The sequence below is a fragment of the Semicossyphus pulcher genome, unplaced genomic scaffold (genome assembly GCF_022749685.1).
Source record: "Semicossyphus pulcher isolate SPU_LCO1_2020_fin unplaced genomic scaffold, fSemPul1.0.p SCAF_14, whole genome shotgun sequence".
Lineage (NCBI taxonomy): Eukaryota > Metazoa > Chordata > Actinopteri > Labriformes > Labridae > Semicossyphus > Semicossyphus pulcher.
In genome coordinates, this window is record NW_027211648.1 from 8,276,143 (window position 1) to 8,299,829 (window position 23,687).

The 23,687-nt window shown below is 39.6% G+C and overlaps 2 protein-coding genes across 2 annotated transcripts in view; both read right to left on the minus strand.

The window, feature by feature from the left end:
* The window catches only part of slc25a21 (solute carrier family 25 member 21), a 110,485-nt gene extending 104,545 nt beyond the window's left edge, over positions 1-5,940 (minus strand). Inside the window, exons 1-2 of the mRNA XM_069662175.1 lie at positions 5,913-5,940; positions 5,703-5,791 (exon numbers count right to left, since the gene is read on the minus strand). Coding sequence (XP_069518276.1) covers positions 5,703-5,772 — 70 coding nt within the window. The 5' untranslated portion in view covers positions 5,773-5,791; positions 5,913-5,940. The remainder of the gene's footprint in view (positions 1-5,702; positions 5,792-5,912) is intronic.
* A 4,882-nt stretch (positions 5,941-10,822) lies between these two features.
* The window catches only part of plekhh1 (pleckstrin homology domain containing, family H (with MyTH4 domain) member 1), a 38,106-nt gene continuing 25,241 nt past the window's right edge, over positions 10,823-23,687 (minus strand). The window contains exons 16-30 of the mRNA XM_069661699.1: positions 22,818-22,898; positions 21,571-21,750; positions 21,367-21,478; positions 20,204-20,316; positions 18,882-19,058; positions 18,570-18,667; positions 18,283-18,460; positions 17,191-17,346; positions 16,784-16,881; positions 16,421-16,562; positions 16,152-16,294; positions 15,841-15,970; positions 15,515-15,598; positions 14,809-14,955; positions 10,823-13,199 (exon numbers count right to left, since the gene is read on the minus strand). Of these exons, the coding sequence (XP_069517800.1) occupies positions 13,044-13,199; positions 14,809-14,955; positions 15,515-15,598; positions 15,841-15,970; positions 16,152-16,294; positions 16,421-16,562; positions 16,784-16,881; positions 17,191-17,346; positions 18,283-18,460; positions 18,570-18,667; positions 18,882-19,058; positions 20,204-20,316; positions 21,367-21,478; positions 21,571-21,750; positions 22,818-22,898 (1,995 nt within the window). The 3' untranslated portion in view covers positions 10,823-13,043. The remainder of the gene's footprint in view (positions 13,200-14,808; positions 14,956-15,514; positions 15,599-15,840; positions 15,971-16,151; positions 16,295-16,420; positions 16,563-16,783; positions 16,882-17,190; positions 17,347-18,282; positions 18,461-18,569; positions 18,668-18,881; positions 19,059-20,203; positions 20,317-21,366; positions 21,479-21,570; positions 21,751-22,817; positions 22,899-23,687) is intronic.

Below are 23,687 nucleotides of genomic sequence, written 5' to 3' on the forward strand. Positions count from 1 at the left end.
ACTTGGGTTAATATAGCAATATATCAATACTGGGTTAACTTGGCCCAACACCAACATCTGTTTTATTTCACTTGACTGTTTTACTGAATCAAAGCTACTCCTCGTGTAAGGTGGCTTTCCTACCTATTTCTAGCTTGACACTTGGATAAAACAGCCCACTTTTCTCATTCCTCTAACGTTCGCCTCCTCTGTCCTCCAGCCTTTAACCCAGAATTCGATCTCAGCGTGCCGTATTGACAGACGTCTCAAGGAGGAGGAGAGGAGACATGCTTGAGGAGCTATGAGCAAAGATGCAACAGTGGTGGTGGTTTTTTAGTCAACCAGGGACATAAAAAAAGAAGAATGACACAACTGAACTATGCAAACCAAAGATATGTGCATTTTGCTGTTGCAATACATTCTACTAGGGCTGAACGATTTTGAAACAATATCGAATCGTGATTATTTTGACTTATATTTTTACATAATTTTTATGATTACAATGATTTTGGTGTGTTTTCTGCAGGGATCTGTACCCAGCAAAGATGTTTATACGCCTATGTATGATGTGAGAAGATCATGATGAGAGACATGAGAAAGCAAGCTAAAGAGATCAAGGTTAATAGAGTTAATAGAGAGATAATAGAGTAAATGTTTTTTGGCTTCACACAGAGCAAACATCAACAGTCTGAGTGTCATGTGCTGGTATTTGTCAAAAAGACACTTTAAGTGGCGCAGTTTTAGCTCAGTTGGTAGAGAAGGCGCCCCACGTACAGAGGCTACAGTCCTCGTCGCACTGATCGCAGTTTCGACTCAACGGTCTGCTGATCATTTGGTGCGTGTCATCCCCCACTCTCTACTCCACACACTTCCTGTCTCCCTTCAGCTGTCCTATAAATAAAAGCCACAAAAATGATCTTAAAAAAAATAAAATAAAACACTTTAAGCCTTTTATCTGATTGTATAGTGAAATCTTAATATGTAAAATGAAAGTATAGCTCAAAAAAATCGGCTTCTAGTAGAATCAAGGGAGGTGCGCATGAAAAAACTTTGGGATTTTTGCAAAGGCTGAGATTAACATTGAATTATTATAATTTCTTACTATGAAAACAATCCTTAAACGTACATACAGAGAGCGTAACACTCTGGATAAAGGGCACAGAAAGATTAAAAAAAAAAAAAAAACAGCCTGCAGTTTTGATCAACTTTGTGAGTAAGCACAACAACAGCACCAAGAATCCAAACATGAGGAAAGAGTTTGTGGTCCTTATTGTTTACAGCTGTCGGCGCTCTGCTCGACAAAAAAACAAAAACTGACACACTAAAGAGTCCGTCTACCCGTGATCTCTTCACTGTCTCCATTGTTTGATAACTTTCTGTTGATACTTGTTGATAAAAGGAACATCATATTTGCATGTTATGCTTTCATCATTTAACATTTAGTGCTTGACTGCAACAGTCAAAGCAGCAAGGTGTGACTGAACTAATTATACAGAACGTGATCACAAAGCATGAAATGCTAAACAAGTGAGAGTGTGAAATAAGAACTCAAAACATACACAAGTTCTAAAATTCAGTCAGATATTGACACAATGATCACAAAACTACTAAGATGCTTTTAAAAATAAAACTAACTTGTAAGAAATGATGTCTACTAGCTTGTTTTTCTCATTGTAGATTGCCAAACAGTCATGCTACGAGCAGCTTTTACTGAGCGGCCACGTCATGTGAAAGCATCACTCTCATTCCGCAAATACACACACAACCACAATCCTGCAATCCAGGGGGCTGGAGTACGTCCACATCTGCAGAACCTCTGACAACAGCAGAGTGCTGCAGTTGTTCTAAGTGTTTAATCATTTATTTGGATAGCTTTCCCGCTCCAAGCATGACAACTTTCGAAGCTCCCTTTTAACAGCAACTTGCTCGTGTTGGTTTTGCACAACCTTGCTTACAGATTTAAGGAATTTAAAATGATTAACAACCAACCTCGACTTTGATTTTGCACTCTCCAAATTCACTGTCTTTTTATGCAATCAACATCCTCCTTCTGTTTCCATTTCCCGAAACACTGCAGCTGATTTTTTCAATGTGGCTTATAAGGAAGAACAGAAAGAATTGTGCAACAATTAGATTTAATATGCACTCCTACCACACTCTGCAGGCGGTGTGTTGCTACCCTTTCCAACATATACGTTTCACAATAATGGCTCGGGTGTGTATTGTTTGACAAGCCATTTTTGGCTGAAGTATCTCATTATTATTGCTGCATGCTTACAGCAGTGGGTGCAGTAGGTAGGACTAGTGTAATGCTATGGAGTCTGTGGTAATAAATACTAAGGGTTACATTGACATAGCATAGGAGGAGGCAAACATCTGGCACTGCAACCAAACCTTTATCTTCAGCGGTGTTGAACAGTACAAAGTCAGCACAGACAATGGGAAGCAGTGCGGGTGAGCTCCTTGTAAAGGTTTAAGGAAAAGAGATTAGCCAAGACGCAAGAGGTTTCACCTCTGCTCACATCCTGGTTAGACACACAACTGTACTGTAGCATAGATCTGGGCCAATTTGTGACCTCATTTGTCTGGGATTGTGTTAGATAGGCAAATGTTTTCATTCATACATTTTCAGAAACTTTCTAGAGCACTACCTAAGGCCTTAGCTTTCTCACAGAGCTGAATTCTTTACTTAAATCACTTTGATAAAAACAAAAAAGTTATAAGCTTCTAGAACTTGGAACTTATTTCCATGAAAGGTGTGAAGTGAAAGACAAAGACAAACAAACAAACAAAAATAAGACAATGGACAGACAATGTATACATTAACAAACAATAACAGGAATATATGGATCATGTAAGAGAAGTCTGGGAGGGAAGATATAATTTTGATCAGCTAAGAGGAAAAGAGAGAGAGAGGGAAAAAACAAAAACAAATAAATAAATAAATAATGAGATGAAATAAACTAAATGAGATGGAAAATTACTAGGGATGCACAATATTATCGGCACGTTATCGGTATCTGCCGATTATAGATTGAATATATCGGCATCGGCAGGTGTGTCATTTTTCTGCCGATTTTTTCTGCTGATAAATCAACGGTTTAATTCTGCATAAACGCTCAATGATTTCCTATAAAAGCTTAATGAATATTACAGTTTTATTTGAAAGAAAATGTTACATACAAATAAATATGGCATTTTGTACATAGCCTAAGTTTGAGTACTTTTCTTATATTGCCCAGTGAATGTGTCCATTTTCAAAGCACTGTATTATGTTATTTCTGCATCTGCCAGTGGGCCACAACAATAAGAGTAGGCATGATGTCAATTCCACTACAAGGGAGAGTTGATGTTCTCTGCAATGAGGTGGGAAAAAACATGTGCCTAAGATATCGGCATCGAAATTGGCAAAAGGGTTGGAAAATATCGGCATATCGAATATCGGCAAAAAATCCAATATCGTGCATCCCTAAAAATGACAAATAATGGGTGTTTTAGTTGGAGATTGTGATATTTATCTTTGTTATGTGATCAGAAACAGAGTAAATAAAACTAAGTAAAAAATGGAAGAAACGTGGTATAAAAAGAAGTTATCATGATGATATTAAAATAACATGTGTAAATACTTATGTACACACACACATTCATATTTTTATAAAATACATACCCAACGTAACATCACACAGTTATAGTTTCAAACTATTATGAGCTGCCACTGCTTACCCTACATGTTTGTACAATATTCTTTTGTCGATTAAAAAAACAATAAAATAATTCGTTTTAGATTGGATTCAGATTACATTAGATATGTTCGCACTCATGGTTAAGCTACAAGTAGGTGAAACATGATTCACTGAGGCTATAGCTTGCATTGTCCCCCGTCACTCTGTAACGGTTACATTTCCATAGTAACACACTGTTACGACGCCTCAAAGCTAGCTTACCAACAGGTTCAACGATAACCGCGAAGTTCGTTATAAAGCATGAAAAGACCGCAAAAAAATGTTAACAACAGGTTGACTGGACACAGTAAACATAGCGTCATCATGACAAACTTTTCACACGTCCAATATCCTGGCAGATAAAGGACAAACATCAGAGGAAAGTTCGGGGCTAACACCGGTCAATGCCATTAGGCTAATAAATAGCAAAGCGGCCTCTCGTTCAACATGTCAGTCACTCGGCCTTTTAAACAATAATATTAAAAGCCCAAACTCACCAAAAGAAGTGCAGCTTGTGGAGACGTTTGATGGTGAAAGAAACGGTTGTCTGACGGTTGCAGAGTAACAAATGACATGATTAATCCTACAAGAGAGGCGGCGACTACAGAGGCTTTAAATCGACGTCCAAACAAACAAAAACAACAATCAAATATGGCGCGAAATTTCTTCCTCACTTATTAACCGGGAAATTGCTCAGCCACTATGTGCTCACTGCTGCCACCGGCGGCCATAATCTGAATTGCAATAACTATAATAAAAACAACAGTTTCACTTGTATTCTTTCGATAGCAGCTTATGGTATCCCCATTAAAAATGAATGTAAATATTTAGGTGTGCATATTACAAAGGACCCTAAATTAAGTGAAACTCTGAATATATGGAACAAAATGGATGAAAGCAAATCAAGGTTAGACACATGGTTAAATAGAGATTTTCCCTTTTTGGTCACATTTATACAACTAAGATAGCAAGTCTTTCAAGGTGCATTTATCAATCTTATTCTCTTTCCATTTCTAACAAAGCGGTAAAGACCATTAAAAAGTTAAACTACATTTGGAAATAAAACCTCATTATTTAAAGAAGGCAACCATGGTAAAAGATTATGAAAACGGTGGTCTACAGGCCATTGATTTTTACTGTATAAATGGAACTTTATAGATTTAAAAAAATTGTATTCTTTCGACTATTGGTGGCAGCATCGAGCGCACTGCAGCCAAGGATCACTAGTGACAGAGAGTATTACTATGATTTGTCATGCAGAAATGATATGCCCTGCCCGAACAGGTTTACAAGACGTCATTATTTAGGGGGGAAAAAACATGACACATGATCCAATTTCTGGAAACAGAAGCCAACTTAAAAGCAATTAATTTACCAAGGCATTTCATTTTGTTGTCATCCGTGTGCCAGAACATTTTGTTCATTCATTCATATTCTTAAGTCGACATACTAAAGAAAAAACAGACAAAAGGTGATTCATTCTCAGCTTCCCACCATTCACATAATTCTTACAACCTGTTGTTGTGGATGTTTTTTAATCTGCCAACTTCAAGGGCTATCATAACTTGCTTGCACTAAAATACACATGCATGTAAACGTTGCCCCTCCAGAGTCACTTGATGACGTTCCAATTTAGCCACAAACAGCAGTACGCATGCGCAGCAACCAACTTCCTTGCCCAGAGGCGCTTCCGTGTACACACAGGGATCCAGCATGTGAGAAAGGCGAGAACTATCTTGGTAACACATGCATCGTCTTTGGTTCATATTATCGAAGACCTTCTGCTGGTGGATCAGCTAATATTTCGGCTGTCGATTGCATGTTGGATAATTTACTGAAACACTTCGTACTCGTGGGAAGCTAACTGAGGAGGGCGTTACTTCATTTTAGTATTACGGGCAGCACTTTAGCCATGCTGCATACGTTTAGCAGCGAGCAAGCTCCTGAAAATATTGCGTAATCAGTTACAAGAAGTTCAAGTGAAATAATTGTTGGACTTACCAGCGGATCCCCCGGCTATAATCTGATGAGAAGCTTCTCGGAGCATGCTCTGCGGTTTTTTGGCTGTCATGTTGAGTGATTCAGGTTTCCTATCAAAGGAAACGTGAGAGAAAACCGTTCAGAGACTATATCTATAAATGTCGCCCAGTATGAATTCCCATAACATGTCATAAGTACAGTAAGTCAAACACTTGTGAACAGCAGACCTACCTGTCCTGTTCCGGCTGTGTAGTGAAGCTGTGCTTTCTCGTCCCGCCGGCTTCAGCTCAAACAGCCCACGCTGGTGGAGAAAGCGCAGCAGTGATATCTCTCCGAGTGCTCACTCAGGCTAAGCTAGGCTAGGCTAATATGGAATCAATTACCACCACAGAACTGCATGTTCTTACCCTCCCTTTTGCCTCAAAGCCATGCACTGTGGGAATATTGTACATAAAAAATGGGTTAACCCTGACCCCTGCCTGTGATCAATAAGACAAACAATCGCAGAATGAGCACAAAGGTCATTTATTTTCATGAATATGTACTTTGAGCTTAACTGACCTCATCTACATTGATGCTTACTATGCATTTCATATATTTGGGGGCTCATGGCAGCTCCCCCCCCCCCCCCCCCCCATACATGTTATATGTACATTATTGCCACTGTACAGCAGTAGAAAAGCAGGTTTACTGGGTGCATTTGCATGTTTGAACCATGGACAGTCAGTCAACAGGTTCCAGCAAGTTACACATTACTTCACAGTGGTACTGCACCCAAAACCAAGCTGAAAGCTTGTGACATTTTTGACCACTTTTACTAAGAAACCAGTAAATTATTCCTGTGAAATGCGGGATATCATGTTAAATATTCTGAATATTTCCTGTTACATTACTTTAATGATTATCTTTAAATCAGTAACCACTGAATTTCTCTTAATAGATATACATTTTTTGTTTTACATTTTAAATGAGCCTGTGGTCATTTGAGTTAAGGTGTTTTTAGTTGATTATACATAGAAACATGTTATTACTTTTCCTCAGTGAAAACGTTTCACCAAAGGGGTCCATGTAAGCTTTTTACAGCCACACTTAGGGTCGTCGGGAGGTTATCCATTGCTTAAGGGGCAGGTTTACATAAGAGACAGTATATGAGGCCTCTTAAATACCCAGAAGCTTATATAATGTAAATGTAATGTTTAAAAGACCATAAAGATTCCTGCCTCTCCTTTAGAAGTCAAAGGTTGCCATCAAATAGTACAAATATATATAAACTAGTAATATCACGACACTTATCCGGTATGTTAATTGGACTTATTTAACCAGTTTAACTGTAAATCATTTTGTAAAACATATTGTACTACTTTGACTTTAGAAATCACAGACTTGTGATATTAAAGTGATGCTGCATTAGCCTTTTTACATGTTTATAGGTGGCTGAAATACCACATCGTAACAGGATGATTAAAGAGGCCCTTCACATGCAACTTATGTAAGAGGTCAGGAGCTTCCATGTCAAACTTTGGGCCGAGATGATCCGAGTCATGATGAAAAGATTAAGACATTTAATTGATAAACAATTATTTAGAAGTGAATTTCAAACTTTTCTTTTACTTCTCACATGTGAAGAGTGGATGCTTTTCTGCAGTAACAGCGAGTAACAGAACGTTTGATTAAGTACTTTAACAATACTTTAGTGTTGCATATTTTATATACAAAACATGATGAGCTTCTAAAGTATGATAACTTATTGTACAATGAATCTCACTGTGCATGAAGTTCTTAAAATCACCTCTACCTCGACAACCTCCACCTCAACTACATCAGTGAAAAGTTGCTTACATGTTAATTCTTAAAAAAACCACTAAGGTAATATCTGTATGCGCACGATATAAATTGATATTGTGCTCTGAATGGAGATGCAAAAGGGGTTAATTTAGTTTTTACACTTGAGGCACATTTTGCTGACACTTTTACTTTAATAAACATATTGAATGGGGAGTGTATATTTACACTGTGGTGTTGATATTTTTTGTTTTCTATTATATTAAACTGAATATCTTTAGTTATTGAACTGTTCAACATCAAACAATTACAACTTATGATTTTATCCATCCATTTTCTATACCACTTATAGTGTTTAGGGCTGTGGAGGGTCTGGAGTCTGTCCTAGCTATAACATTTTATGTTATAACTATCCATCCATCCATCCATTATCTATACCGCTTATCCTGTTCAGGGTCGTGGGGGGCTGGAGCCTATCCCAGCTGCCATTGGGCGAAGGGCGGGGTACACCCTGGACTGGTCGCCAGTCAATCACAGGGCCGACACAGAGACAGACAACCTTTCGCACTCACACCCACACCTATGGGCAATTTAGAGTCACCAATTAACCTTACAATCATGTCTTTGGACTGTGGGAGGATGCCCACACATGCACGAGGAGAACATGCAAACTCCGCACAGAAAGGCCCACCTTGCCCAAACCGGGGTTTGGACCAGTGACCTTCTAGCTGTGAGGCAACAGCGGTAACCACTGCACCACCGTGCAGCCATGTTATAACTAATATAACAATTTATCAATGAAGTAAGGGGTATTGTCCTACAAGGTGTGCGTTATCAGGAAATAATAACTGAGGTGAAGCCAGAACCGTCTGACTCATTATTTTAGAGTTTCATCAAAACTACTTGGTAGGTGTCCATTATCAAAACATAATGGAAACCCTGCAGCCAATTAGTATCAAGTGTTCACTCAGACTGTGGTATAATAGATAATAAATGGCAGATAAATAAAAAAATTAAATGAATTAAAGCTGCAGCCCGTAAATAAAGTATTGCAACAATTTGACTCATGTATGGAAGATATATAATTTTAAACTGGAATAAGTAATGATGTGCTTGTGATTAAAAACATAAGGCTTAAATAGGCTTTAAACTCTGTACATACAACCCTTTATATACACTCTATTATAGATGGCGTAAGTAAGGGTAAACGCCCATCTATCCAACAACACTGGAATCTGTTACTTATAATTCAATTTGATTGAGACTCTTATAAAATCATATTGCACGATGGAAAAATTACAGAAGTTATTTTCTCGCTTGATGAGCATTGAAGGCAGAAATTCAGCAGCGAGCGTATAATGAGCATTTTATTTTGTAAAGAGCAGCTATGGAACAACAAGAGCTTCAGACGAGCTATAAAAATGTGGGATTTTACAGCTTATATTTGGCAGGAAAATGTCATTACCACTCTGACCCCTTCGGATAAGAGAAAGCAGAACAGCTTCCACCACTGCAACCTGGACTCCAGTAAAACATGCAGACTGGGCAGAGTGGGTACAAGCAGCACAGAGGGGGAGTGTGTACTTTATGGATGTGGTGAATGAGAGGAGACGTTTTTAAGTAACGTAGTGTGTAGAAACAGTGCTCTTATTTTCCAAGACAAGCTTTGACTCAAATTTAAGTTTTGTTGAAACTGCATGAACCCGTAGTTAGTGTATAGATTCTTTGATGAAAGAAAACAGGCCAAGAAAATGATTGTTGCATTGAAGAGCAGACATTGTTTTAGTTCCTTTCCCTACGTAAAAGTAGTAATACCACAACATAATAACACTATTATAGGTAAATGTCCCGCATTCCAAATGTAGCTTAAATACAAGATCAGACCAAAATGTAATAAAGCTATAAAAAGTACCCATAATGCAGTGTGGCTCCATTTAGAGGGAAATAACTCAAGGATTCTGAGAGAAGTTAAATTATAAACTAGCATCCAAAACTAGCTCAAAATGTTTTGGATTTAAATTTTTGGATGGTGAGCTGCGCGGTGGTAGAGTGGTTAGCACTGTCACCTCACATCTAAAAGGTTCCTGGTTCAAACCCCCTTTCTGTGTGGAGTTCGCACGTTCTCCCCATGCTCATGTCATGCTCATTGGGTTAATTCAAGACTTGCCTGTAGGTGTGAGAGTGAGCGTGAAAGGTTGTCTGTCTCTATGTGTCAGCCCTGTGATTGACTGACGATCAGTGCAGGGTGTACCCCGCCTCTCACCCAGTGACAGCTGGGATAGGCTCCCGCCCCCCCACGACGCTGAATAGGGGTACGCGGTATAGATAATTGGTGGATTTTTGGATGGGCTTGTTATGGAAGCCCTGAGTGGTGCGAGAGAAATACAAATTCTTTTGATTGATTTTAGAAGTCTGATTTTGTTTTCTCATTTGTGATTTGGACTTTAAAACAGAAAAAAGTTTATACCAGTATTATCTTTCCTGGTTCATAAAACTGTTCATCTGTGAAACCGTCGGAGAATTAAGGTTGAAAATGGGCGAAATTTCCCTTGAAAGTTGAGCTGAAACGGCATTTCGAGAGTATCTAGCTTCCGTATCGTGACGTATTTCCGAGTGAAACAGGACGTGCAGGCGGGACATATCATTAGAGGGATTTGATTTGATGGTTGAGAAGTGGGCGTAGACAGACGTTCTCCACAGCGCAGTAGCTAGCTAACTGACCGAGCGTTCTTGGTGCTCCGCTGCTAAATGTTGCAGATTGATTGGTTGAAATTGTTTGGTGCTAACTTACGTAAGCATGCGTGAAATTTTGTTTTACCGGAAGAAAAAATGATCAGATTTTGATATAAGAATACGAAGACATGGATTTTCTGTACTTTTTTTGGCCTATATTGTCAAATAGATGCACAATATTACCGGGGATGTGATCTAAAAGGATTAAAATGACATTTTTCATTTCACCTCGACTTTAAGACTTAAACACAGATATAAAAAAATGGAACACCAGACTTGTTTTTTATCTCTTCCCTTCGGGGCTTCCATATTATGTCTCATGCAAAACCTAACAGTGGAAAAGAGCAAATAACAAAAAAAACAAGAATGACCTTATAATTTTTATCATTATACGGGAAAAACAAGGAAAATATCAATATTAATTTCAAATATGGCCAGCCTAACTGACACATAAACATACTAGCAGTATTTTAATGTTGACATAGTTTGAGGTTAGGCTAAGTCTATATATTGTTGTGTGGTTAAATTGCGTTTCAAGCACTCTTTGTAGTCACTTTCCACAACGAAGGTATAGAAAAGATTAACTTAAGGTGTAAGGCAACACACAGAACAACAGGATTGTACACTTTATTTTATTATCTCACACATACAGGCAACGCAAAGACACCTCCTTTCAAACATTTGTGACACATTCTAGTACAGAAACATGAACCAAACATACTCTGCTCTTAAATTACTCTGCTACATAGAGGAAACTTTTCCAAAATAAAATGTGACAGTTGTGGAAAACCTTCTAAGCAAAGCAAAAAAAAAAAAATGCTGGAAATAAAATAAATAACTAATATGGACACGAGCAAAACAGTGGTTTGATCCAAAACAGTTCAAGTCATTCAAATATTCTGGTAGCTCTTAAAATGTTGTCCTCTAGTTTTGTTGTTTCATTATAAAAACACTTTGCGATGGGGTTATGAAAATTCTGCACGTCTGTTTCAGAGAAACATGTTTGTAGAGGACCATCTGTAAAATGAATAGAAACAGGTTGCACTACTAATATTTTACAGATGCATTATTCATACAGTACCTCACTGTTAGGTCCGGAAGCCCTAAGCTGACAAGCATCCATACACTTTATTAACTCAGTTTTCACGTGATAACGAGTAATTTCCGGTTGTTTTCTCAAGATCTAGACTTATTTATTTCGTTATCTTAAGGCTTAACTTACCTCATTAGTGTGGTCTGTAATGTCACCATGACCAGACTATTGTTTTGTTTTCCAGATCACCAGAAAATGATCCTGTTATCACCAGCTTTGTTATCCCGAGAAAAAGAGGAAAAATAAGTCGAGATCTTGATTTAACAACTGGAGAACTGTGCAGATAAAACCTATGGATGCATGTAAATAAAGATACCTTGACCTTGACCTTGATGTCCGCCTAGGGCTGCCGTAGTTACGTACCTTATATACTCTTGTTTTATCGTATACCTCAGTAACGTGACATTAATATAAGATGTGGGCCTAACTGTCCACACTTTTAATTGACCTGCTTTATGCTAAATAAGTGAGCTCAATATTAACTTTAATCTTAAATCTTAATAGAAAAGGATTATGAGGGTTCTTATATTAAACATTACTTTAATTGCTTTAGGAGAAAAGCAGTTCTATCCCCTATTTTAAAAAGAAACCAAATTGAAACAGTTAATTGATTTGTCTAACTCTCTATCATAACAACATTTTCATCATGTAAGTCATATTTTCAAAATGCATTGTTTTTTTAATGTTCTATTCATGGTTGTGAGACTGTTGTAAAACTAAACCTGTGAACTCTTTTTGTTTTCTATTTTCTGACATTATATTGACCCAGAAATTAATCAATTATCTAAGAAAATAATCATCAGATAAATCTATCATGACATTTATTTTATAGGCATCTCTAAAATAGTGTAATTTTATGGTTACATACTAAAAACTAGAGGAAAACCAGATTGAATTTTTGGTAAAGTAATGAGCTGACTCATTAATTAGTCAAACTATTATAATAACCGATTTGTTCTAGCAGCTCAAATGTGAATATTTGCCCTTTTTTCCCCACTTTTCTCTGTAATGTAAATAGTATCATCTTTGTCAACATGATCCTGGAAACCTTCAGTAGAACTTTGTCTCTATGTTCTGACATTATAAGGACCAAGGAACTAATCAATTATCAAAAAAAATCTAAACCATATTTGTTCTATGATGAATATTATTGTTGGTCGCATCTCTAAATTAGAGAAATATTCAGTTAAGATATTAATAACTATGAAACTGAAGTATGACGTGCCATATTAGTCCCTTTCTAATTGCACAGTACCTCATAAGATATTTGAACTACGGAGCATTGTCAAGTATGAGTGATCATTGATGGTACATACACAGTGACAGATAACACTGTGTTCCATTTGGACCACGATCCCAAAAAGTAACAGCTTCGTTTTTACCAGAGAGAAGAATCTGATGCCTGAAAAACTGTAAAAAATGGGAGGTCTGAATACAGGAAAGTCTAAATATAGTCCTCAGAATACTACTGTAGTTATGTATTCTAACATCCAATTTCAACAAGGAACCAGAGCGTGACCTTATAAAGCAGAGTTAAAATACTCCTTTGTTGTAGAAATAAATAGTCTAACAAGACTAATCCTGACGTTTCTAAATCTAAATCTTCATTAAAAAAACACTTGAAAAAATAATCTAGTACCTGTTCTGTCAAAATGTAAAACCCAGACATGCAACCTGAAGCACTCTATATAAAGCTGGCTAAAGGTTACTGTTGTCATTAAGCCTCCCTGTAGTCAAACAGTCTTTGTTGTTCTTCACAGTAGTGTGGGGCCCTTGGTGGTGTAGTTCATGGCGGGAAAGTGTCGGCTGTCTACGTCCCAGTGGCCGAGCGCCTGGTGGTGCGAGGCAGCCGGGACGCCGGGGATCCAGTGGTTCATGTAGCTGGCCATGAGCAGCGTCACCTCCAGAATCTGAGACAGGGTCAGAGACAGATTAATGGCTTAAACATGATGATATGATTGTGTTTCATTTGATCACAGGGAGCAGGAGGCCAAGAGAGAACCTGAGAAACCCAACTGATCTACAATGGAGAATTAAGTTACTCTCATTAGCTTCAGCCACAGCAGTAACACGACTCTGTGTCAAAGCTCCATCGAGAGTCTGCTCATAAATTAGAGAGAAACCTGTTTTCTACATTAGCTCTTGTCAGTTGTTGGATTATGTAAAAACTGGTGAATATAAATAAATCTTCCCTTTCTTGTCTTCAGAGCTCTTTTATAATGCTTCTAACACCTTTAACATACATCCAACATTTACTTAAGGTCTCAGCAGCTGATGGTTTAGATACGTGGCACCTAATCTAAACCCCCACAGCCATATGAGATATTATTAATATTTTTCAGACTATTGAACTGTCAGTGCTTAAGTTGGTTTGGTGAAGTTTAGATTCATACAACTACTGGCAGAGCATTTCAACATTTTCTTTTGTTTTTTAGTTATTTAAATTCAACCATTTATTCCCTTTTGACCTGTGTCTTATAACTATTTACTTTGTGTGATACTCCAAAGTGCTCATTTAAATTTATCAAAAATTGGATGTTATTTGGCAATAGTTATACTATAATCTATCAATGCCTCGGCTGGTTTGGCCAAGTTGGAAATTTAGAACTAATGCCAGAAACTTGATGTTTCAACTGTTTATTATTATTTTATCACTTCTGTTTATACAACTGTTAATACAGTACTCTCAGCTAACTATTTCAACTGTTACTCCAATATATTTAGCTAACTATTTCAACTGTTAATACAGTAGTCTTAGCTAACTATTTCAACTGTTAATACAGTAGTCTTAGCTAACTATTTCAACTGTTAATACAACTGTTAATACAGTACTCTTAGCTTTGTATTTCAACTGTTAATACAGTACTCTTAGCTAACTATTTCAACTGTTAATCCATTACATTTAGCTAAGTATGTCAACTGCTAACACATTACTCTTAGCTATTTCAACTGTTAATCACATTTAGCTAATTATACTGTGAATCCAAAACTTGTAGCTAAGTTCTTCAACTGTAAATCCATTCAAATCCAACAATTTATTTATATGTATTAGCTTTTCAAATCATCTATCCATCATTACTTTTAGGTATTTGTGTATTCGTCTTAGCTAATCATAGCAATTATTTATTTATTATATTTTATTAAATATAGCAGGTACTTATTCTTTATGTAAAGCTATTTCAACCATGTGTTCAACACTTTTAACTATTTATCCATTACTTTTAGCTAACAATTTCAACCATTTATCAAGTTTTGACTTTTAGCTAACTGTTAAGACTTCTCTGCTTGCACGCTAAATACTTTCTGACACAATCTCAATCGTAACAGGGGACTCTATAATATAATATAATATAATATAATATAATATATAATATTATATTTGGACATATATCTTGTTATTTTTTTAATTAGATAAGCTACTCAACAATATATCATGTATCCCCTAGTCATTGCAAAGCTAAACCCTGTGGTACATTTAACTAGACTGAACATATGTACAGATGTAATTATGACATTTACCTTTGGTTTAGTCATTGCAAAGACCAGCTTCTCCACGCTCTTCTTCCCGCCCCCCGGCTCCCTCTGCTGGCTCGTCACCACCATGAAATCATCACGACAGCCTCCAAAAGTAATCACACACTGGTAGGAGTATGTGACCAGCGTGTGCTGAAAAAGGACAGCACGGCCAATGTGAAACAGGGAGCATACTCAGAGTTGATCTTAAAATAGAGAGTGGAATTCATTTGGGACACCATTTTGGTTTTTGCTTTTAAGAAGGGCAAATTGAGTGTGAAGAAGCGTGACATAATTCCCTGAAACTTCTTATTATTATTCTTTTGGTATTCTCTCTGACTTTCTGAAAGTGCATGAGCAACACTGCCAGCCAGACCAATAATGAAAAACATCAACATGGGTTGCTGAAAATTACAGAGCTTAAGCTAACGTCAATACATGTTGGAGCTGCTGTCTGTCAGGGTCAAGAATGTCGGAGCGGAGGCTGGCCATTTTATTTTCCTGTGGATTTCTGGTGTTTGAAAAACCACAGATTAAAAATCATTCTAGACCAGTGGGTCAACAAAGCGCTGCAGCTGTGGTCCAGCCTGCTGAGCAAGGCTGTTATAAAAAGGAATCTCTTTACCGTGTGGTACTGCTACTTTAAAAAAGCAACGGGCTACTTCACATCTAAATACTCAGTGTCATTTGCTCTTAACGGGTTATAACTCACCATTGTATAGTCTAACACACACAATCCGTCTTCATTGACTGCCAGCCACACCTGGCTCTGCTCGACAGGAGAGGGCGGGACCGGCTGTGGACAGGACAAATAAAGAAAGGTCATGTTTCAGGTGTCATCCATCCTAGTAAACGTTACAACTTCCTGTCTGGGTCCTCTTCAGAGGCTCAAACTGGTCCGACCTGTGCTTAGAGCTTGATTAATTGCTGTGTTGAAGTTTCAAGGCAACTAAAAAGTGTTTTCTTACTACTGATGAAAGTTTTGTTTCAAGTGAGAGCGCTTTTTTAAACTAGACTTCAAAACATTTTTTTTCTCACCTTAGCACTGAAGAGTTTGGCTCCAAACAGCGGCCATTTCCGAGCCACAGTTAGGTATATTCTCACACACTCGGATGCACTGCACCCACGTAGCATAGACCACTTAGTGGCCAGACGCTCAGAAAGATCTCTGAAAAGAACAAAGAACATTGGTTAAAACTAATTCATTACATTCTGCAGTGTTTGTGTCTGATCTGGACAGATGGTTATTGTTGCAAGAGGAGCATGCATAACAATGTTACCATATTTCTATGGAGTAATTAGGATTGCATGTTCTATTTATTGAACATGCACAGCCGTGTTTGTTTTACCTGAGCTGCTCGGAGCTGCAGTCCTGTTTGTAGCGTTTGGGATAGAAGCGCTCTAAGGCCTGCAGGAGAATCAGCTGAGATTTAGGCTGAGGAGAGCCCGTAGGAGAGGAGGCAGCCGGCCTCTCCAGATCACCGTGTTCAACCTGGAGGAAAACAGAAAGAGAAACACAGATTCATTTAATAATCTGCAGCTTTGCAGATGAAAATAGGTTTTAATAAATCAAAAACAGGTCTTTTATTTCTGATAAGTAGCCGTGATGTGTACAGACCTGTGCCATGAGGGCAGCCACCTCCAGAGCCAGCTCTTTGTTCACAGGGAAGTGGCCTTGCTGAACCTCATCATTCACCTGGTACGCCAACAGGAGGCGCTCTCGCTCAGTCTCTCCTTTCACCTGAGATCTGAAACACAACCTGTACGGGCACAAACAGGCACTTGTTTCTCTGGTAGAGGTTTGGATTGTGCTTCATTCACTTAATTTACAAAATGCAGGAAATCTAACACCTAAAAACCTTTTATTGTGCTTTCAGGGTTTTCTTTTACAATGCCATTTCTTTAGACCAATGTTTGTGCACACATAATCAAAGAGGTAATGAGTGTGTATGTGCGTGAGTAATAACAATAGAAAACCAACCTGCTCTTGTATGTTAGACGGACAATCCTCGTCCCCTCGTTTTTCCCAGGATGCAGCTCCTTCAGGGCCTGCTCCCACTTGGAAATGACATCACAGATCTGGCAAAAGGGACACAAGTTAGTCTCCATTCAAACATATGGAAGCCTTTATTGTATTTCTGGGTTTGTTAGGAGTTGGCAGGAGCTATAGCCAAAGAGACAGAGTATTACATGTTGTCTGTTCACTGTCTGGAGTGGAAGCTTTAACTACATTTAAAAATCAAGATGTAAAAGAAAAGTTTGGACAGCTAGTTTTCTAACCACGTCTAATCATTGAGGATATGAGTACACTACTTATGTAAATATATAAACCACGAAAGCGTCAGTGGTTTGTAGAGGGTGTCTTCCCGCAGTGACCCGCCCTCTCACCTTAGCAGACGGCTGCAGGCAGTGCTCCAGGTCTTTGCCGGATGGATCATCAGTGAAGAGGGCAAAGCCGGACAGCTGAGGCTTCCTCACACAAATCCTCTGGTTCAGCGTGTTCAGGAACTCTTCCACTGTGGTCGAGCCGTCAAAACCCACAACCTGGGGGAGAAAACAAAGGAAGTCTATCAGCACCAAAACAGTCAATAGTAGAGATGTGACAACTCTGCATGACGATCACAAGGTACACAAGAAATACAGCATTTTCAGCATCACGTTTACAAGTAATCTACCACAAATGTCTGCTTGCACATATTCTATTGCCCAGTGACGCTGTGTTGTTTTGCCAGATCTTTCTCCAAGATATTGACGTATTTGTTACTTTTTTTGGCCAGCAGGTGGCAACATCAACACGTCTTCTACATAGACTGTTGCTGTGTTCGAAAAACTACATACTGCGTTTGGCGGTAGAATGTAATACCGAGCTGTTCAAGTTTATTTTGCAGTACGCAACGCCAGGCGCCAGTTTCCGGTTTTGGAAAGCGGAAGTAAACAAAAGCACGCCAAAAGCAAAAAGCTGCTTCTTTAGCTACAGCGCCCCCTTCTGCTCTTCTGCTGCCATTTCAACAGCCGTTCCAGCCCTTTGCATTGTGGGATACAGACTGGTCCGATGCATACTGGAGATTTTTTTCAAATCAGTACGACATCCTGGTACTTTTGGCATACAGTAAATGTTGCTTTTGTTTGCATACTGCATCCTACATACTACACTTTACCCAAATCAGTGCGTAGCAGTTTCGAACACAGCTTTTATATATGGATGGATGATCTGTCTCCACTACCTCCCACAATAAAGTCCAAATATCATGGATAAGTACCCTGCAGTCTTGTGCTAGTGACATTTTAAATAATAATAGTCTCCAGATGAGGCGATGGTCTTAAAATTTGCTGGTATAAACTGACGCTGCTATTGCTTTACTTCCCAATATGCAGGTTTGAATGTACAAAACTGCACCACAAAACACAACACGGCTCTTCCTTTAGAAAAATAACCTGCTGCTAAATGTTGTGTATTATGCAGTTGTGATCATGTGTCACCTGGTAGGTGTTGTTCATGAAGTGCACCGGGATGCTGAACGGCAGTGAGTGGTGGTAGGGGTTTCTCAGCAGGATGGAGACGATCTCCATACGTGAAGGTTTGGCCTCCCGCTCTCCGTTCTGCAGAGTTCGCTCCACAGACCTCTGACAGTACACGGCGTACTTCCCCACCTCGCTCCTGAGGCAAAATATGGCATATAAACATAAGCACTGCCCTAACAAAGTATAATTTTCCCACCATGCTCTAAAAGTATTCATGAGTCAGCTACGGGCTTTTGGTGCCTCACCTTGGGTCGGCGTTGCGCAGCAGGTACTGTCTCAGGTACCAGAGGAAATGTTGTTGAGGAAGGAAGAGAGCCACACACAGAGACAACAGCTGCCAGCACTACAGGAAGAGGTGATAAAAGGAGGAAACTTTAATTGAATGCAATGACAAATCTTCCTTTATGGTTACATTTTTCATGAGGAAAACTTTGCCAAAAACAAAACAACACTTACAACTACCCGTGTTTTCAGTCATGTGATTTGTAAAGAGATTAAAAGTGATAATAAAATTTTATGCATGCACGTGTTTTGTGTTCCGTGTGCACCAGTCTGACCTGTGTGAGGGAGTAGTTGTTTGGCGTCCGGCGGCTGGTCTGCTTGATCAGCTGACAGTACATTTCATTCTGCAGCTCCGGGTGGGTCAGGCACACTTGCAAAGCATTCTGGGCCAGCGAGGTGTGGTAATCGATAGATGGAGACTCGACCAGGACGTTGATGAAGAGCTGACAGGACTGCGGAGAGAGAAATACTTAATTCCTATGCACTACCAGCAGGGGGAGGCAAACACACACTGGAGATGCAACAAAGAAATCAGTGTCTTGTGTTGCAGATCAATACCCCTCTGGTGTCTGCGTGTTAGATGCAGAGCTGGAGTCTGGAGGTGGTTAGCTTAGCATTAAGAATGTAAACAGGTGGAAACATGCAGCCTGGCTATGTCTCAAGTTGGAAAATAGGCCACTCAAGCTCACAAATTAGCAGGGACATCGTATGTTCCAGCCGAAACGAACAATATGACAATAATCAGGTCAGAAGAAGGAAAAAAAACAAGTCCTGAGGTCAGAGAGAGCTCAAATATGTGTCGTTATTTTTGAAGTAACCTTTGTTCTCATCCACTGGGACGGCTGAAGACAAAGAACCAATTTAACAGTTTTTATCAGTCTTGTCAGATTCATTAAAACTTCAAAGGCATGAAGCAGAGCGGAGGCTTGAAAAGCGCGTCACTTCCATTCACTCTGTGTCTTTGTGTGTGTGTGTGTGTTTGGGACTGTTTTTTAAGGCTGGCTGGTCAAAGAGAGAGCCGGTCCATTCATCTTTCAATCCTGCAGCGCAGTGACTGCAGAGGATGGGGCTGTGAAGCATGAGGAGGGGGCCTCTGGTGGGTTAAAAAGAGAGGAAAAGGATCTGCTGTCTTCCTACGAGGTCCCTGTTCTCTGCTCTGATCTGCATTACTCCTCCCCCATCCTGTGTCTTCTGTATCCATTGTTGCCACTCTGTGAAGGCCTTGACCTCCCATGTGTCCTCTTTAAAGGGGCTCCTTTCACACCAGAGGAACGGTTAGCCTCAATCAGAGCAGATAATCAAGGCCATTATCTCTCTTCCACACTTTTAATGAGCTCGGGCCCTCGTCCTCGAGCCTTTGATCTGGTTTGGAGGCAGGAGGGAGGAGAAGAGGAGGGCTGCAGAGTGCACCCGCGGAGTAGGAGGGGGATAATAGGGGCTATGAAGGGGACAAACTGGAATAGGATGGATGATGCCTTGAACAGACCCGCGCAGAAAAAGGAAAAATCCAGAGAAAGGGATGAAAGGGAGAGCAGAAAAAGAAAGTGGAAGAGATTCAAAAGAGACAGACAGAGGGGTGAGAGGTGGAGAGGCTGACCTTGAAGAGCTTGAGAGCTTCTGTCTGCAGAGCTTCAGAGGGCAGCGTGGTGAGAGGCGAGCGCAAACCCTCCTTGCAGAAGCTCAAGGCCTCGCTCTTCCACAGGGCAGATTCTGGGAACAGGACATACACGAACACACAAACACGCACACGCACACACAAACATAAAGATTGAGTTTCAAAGCCGTAATGAGTCAACAGCTGACAACAACTCGCACACAGAGCTCCAGTTGTAAACACTGTCTGCAGGGTGGATTAAGGCGGAGGATCAAAATAACATGTAGCAGCTACCGAGTACATTTGTGTCCACTTATAGAGAGACTTTACAAGCATTAAGCCTTTTAGCCAATTATACATCTACTCTATGTGTCCATGTGATATAAATACATCTCCAGTGTTGTCCACAAAGAATATGCAGAAGTCAGATTCAATGTTTTTCACTTATTTCACTTATAAAAACAATTATGAATCACTTTTAAACATGTGTTAACCTTTAATGCAGAGCCATGGCTCCCACTGACGTCATGTTATGAGGTATTTCCAGTGTGAATGTGTGTGTTATAGTGATCGACAATAAAAAAAAACGACGACGGTGGCAATTTTACAGGCTGATTTTGGTATGTTCAGACATGATATACTTCAATATATATTATTAAACACATAATAATAGATCTTACTTTGAAAATTAAAACCGTTTTCGTCCTTTTATTTGACACATAACAAACGTATCAAAGTGCTCAGTGCATTACAAAAGTTATAGTGTACAGCAAGCAGGTCATTATTACAGAAATAAACCACAACAGAGTGACTGAGAACCCCCCAAGTACAGGTCGTTATTTCGGCAATAATGACCTCCTCGCTGTACATTATCCATGTTACCGTACAGCTACGTGCTAAAGCAAATAATAAATGATTAACATCTGCTGAACATGTTTTGACTTGATTTGACATGGTCCGACAGAGTCACTGGTCTGTTATTCAGAACAGGGTTCAGCTATTCAGAAATAACAAACGGTAAAACGCTGTTAACAACCAATCAGAATTGAGCATTCCATTCAGCTGTGTTATATTGTTAAAAAAACAGCTTTGGCTAAATAAAAGATAGTATTAAGAAAAAAATGATAAAAAAAATATTATAAAAATCACAGGTGACTTTTTCTCACCTGGGTCTCCCTCTGCATCCAGCAGTTTCCCGATGAGCTGTTCGTACTCTGTGCCCACTTTGAAGTTTGCACTGCTGCCCGCTGCCACAGTCAGGTGGTACAGCCAGGTGTCCTGTGTAGGAAAAGTACACTTGCTGTTTGAATCTTGTACCGAAGGCTGAAATAGAGCTCAACTTTAATTAAGAAAGTGTCTGTTGCAGTAACCTTCTCCTGCTTGGTGCCGATGAGCAGGTAGGTAGGACTCTGGTCTCGTGGTTGGACCACTAAGGTGCAGTGGGAGGAGAGGAAGCCTCGACTGCCTGCCTCGTAGTCCTCATCTGAATCGCAGGAGCGATCTACTTCCTGTACAGAGGCCTCCCGTATCTGCAGCTGACCCAGAGGCAGCTAAGACACAAAAAAGTAAATTAAAGATTTGGTTTAGCTCAGCAGTTAAATCACATGACACATATACAGAGGCTACAGTCCTCAATGCGGCGGCCCTTTGCCACACGTCATCCCCACTCTCTCTTTCCATGTTTCCAACACTACCCACTGTCTAAGGGGGGAAACCACTGGGCTTTCTTCAGGCACACTCGCACCGAGACAGGGGTTTAGCTTAAAATGCCTTTATTAAATCAGGGCATATCTTGTAAACAACATCAATTTTACAGGAGTAAAACGCAGACCGGTTTCGACCCTCATCGGGTCTTTCTCAGGGCGTGGCTCGGAAGAGTCATGAAAAACATGAAAAAACTACCCACTGTCTCTCTCTAATAAAGGCATAAAAGGCAAAAATAAATAAATTAATGAAATCAAATAAAGTTAAATTAAAGAAAGATACTAAATTGACGTTATCACGTTGTTTTTGTTGGCTAAGTCGGTGTCAAACTGGACAGAGGTCCCAGCCGGTCCCCAGCAATTTATTTAACTATAATTCAAAAGGTACAAACGTGGCACAATGTATCACTACTTGGTTATGCCTTTTAAACTATTTGCGTACTTAAATATCTAAAACTAAAAATTCAACATAGGGATCAGAGAGGGAACCCTGGTACAAAATCCTAACAGGGGGCCTGTGGTCTGATTTGTGGTCTTTGACAAGGAAAAGTTTAAGAACATCTGCAGTTGTGATTGACCGTCATATATTTGTACAAGGCTAATTATTCTGTAGACTATTGTGTATTTTACCGTATATCATACATATTGTATTATTTTTATATATCTAGGATGTCTAACAACACCAAGCAGAAGATCTACTAATAAAAACTAGCGTTTCAGCTAACTAATTAATTTACATCGTTCCCTTTTATAATAAAAAATAACAGAAATTGAGTCGACTCTTATGAAGCAAATATTCAAAAGCATGTATCAAAAACCTTCTTTGAGGCAGGTGTTAATAATCACTGACTACAGAGTAACATTAGAAGCAGGCGAGGGCATGTGAGGAGAAGGAAGGGACTAGTTAAGCTCACCTTGTCTTCCTGGTTACGGTAGTAGTAGAAGAATTTTCCAACCAGAGAACACCACACAAGCTTAGAGTGTCCATGTTTGACCTGAAACACAATTTAACACAGTAGTAAATATAACTAAATTTACATCTTTGAGCCTCAAAATAAGTTTTTAAAAGATGACAGATGTTAGTCTGTGAACGTTAACATCTGACCAGCAGATGTTCCAGCAGTGTGCAAATCATTTAGGGGCAGCTTCAGTGTCTTTAATAATAGTTTAAAGAGACTAACAGGACTGGTTTTGTTTCTTTAGTTAAATGTAAACGGCACATTTAAGCTCGGACTCCATTTCACTCCATTTTAACCAGGAAAGCAGCTGCACATGATAATTAGTCGTCACTTTCTGCAACAGACTTCTTTTAAAGAGTTTTAGAATGATGTCACTTAAGGATGCCGTCGACACAAAGCCAGCTGTGCATCCTTCAGAGGGGTCATGAGGGTTAACCGAGAGGCAGAAGGGCCCCCGTCTGAACTCAGATCACGTCATAACCAGCAGAGGGGATTGGGATCGGCGAGAAGACGCGGGCTCCATCATCCCAGCTTGAGGCTGTCAGTCATCTGTCAGAGACCCATCACACACGCCCGTCAGATGTTTAAGTGTCTTAACTTCACCCACAGACTGGCTTAGGCTAAAGAAAGGCAGGGAGGAGAGGAGGGTGGAAGGAAAGGAGATGTCAAGCATTCCAGCGGCTCGCGCGTTACAGCCGTGTCCCAACGTGAAGGAGGGTTTCAAGAATCTGCCTGAAGAGTGCTCTGACAAACCCTCCCGACCCCTCTGAAAGACACTTGCATATCTGTCTGAAGGAGCGCGTTAAGCCTGAAGAAGAGTTATTC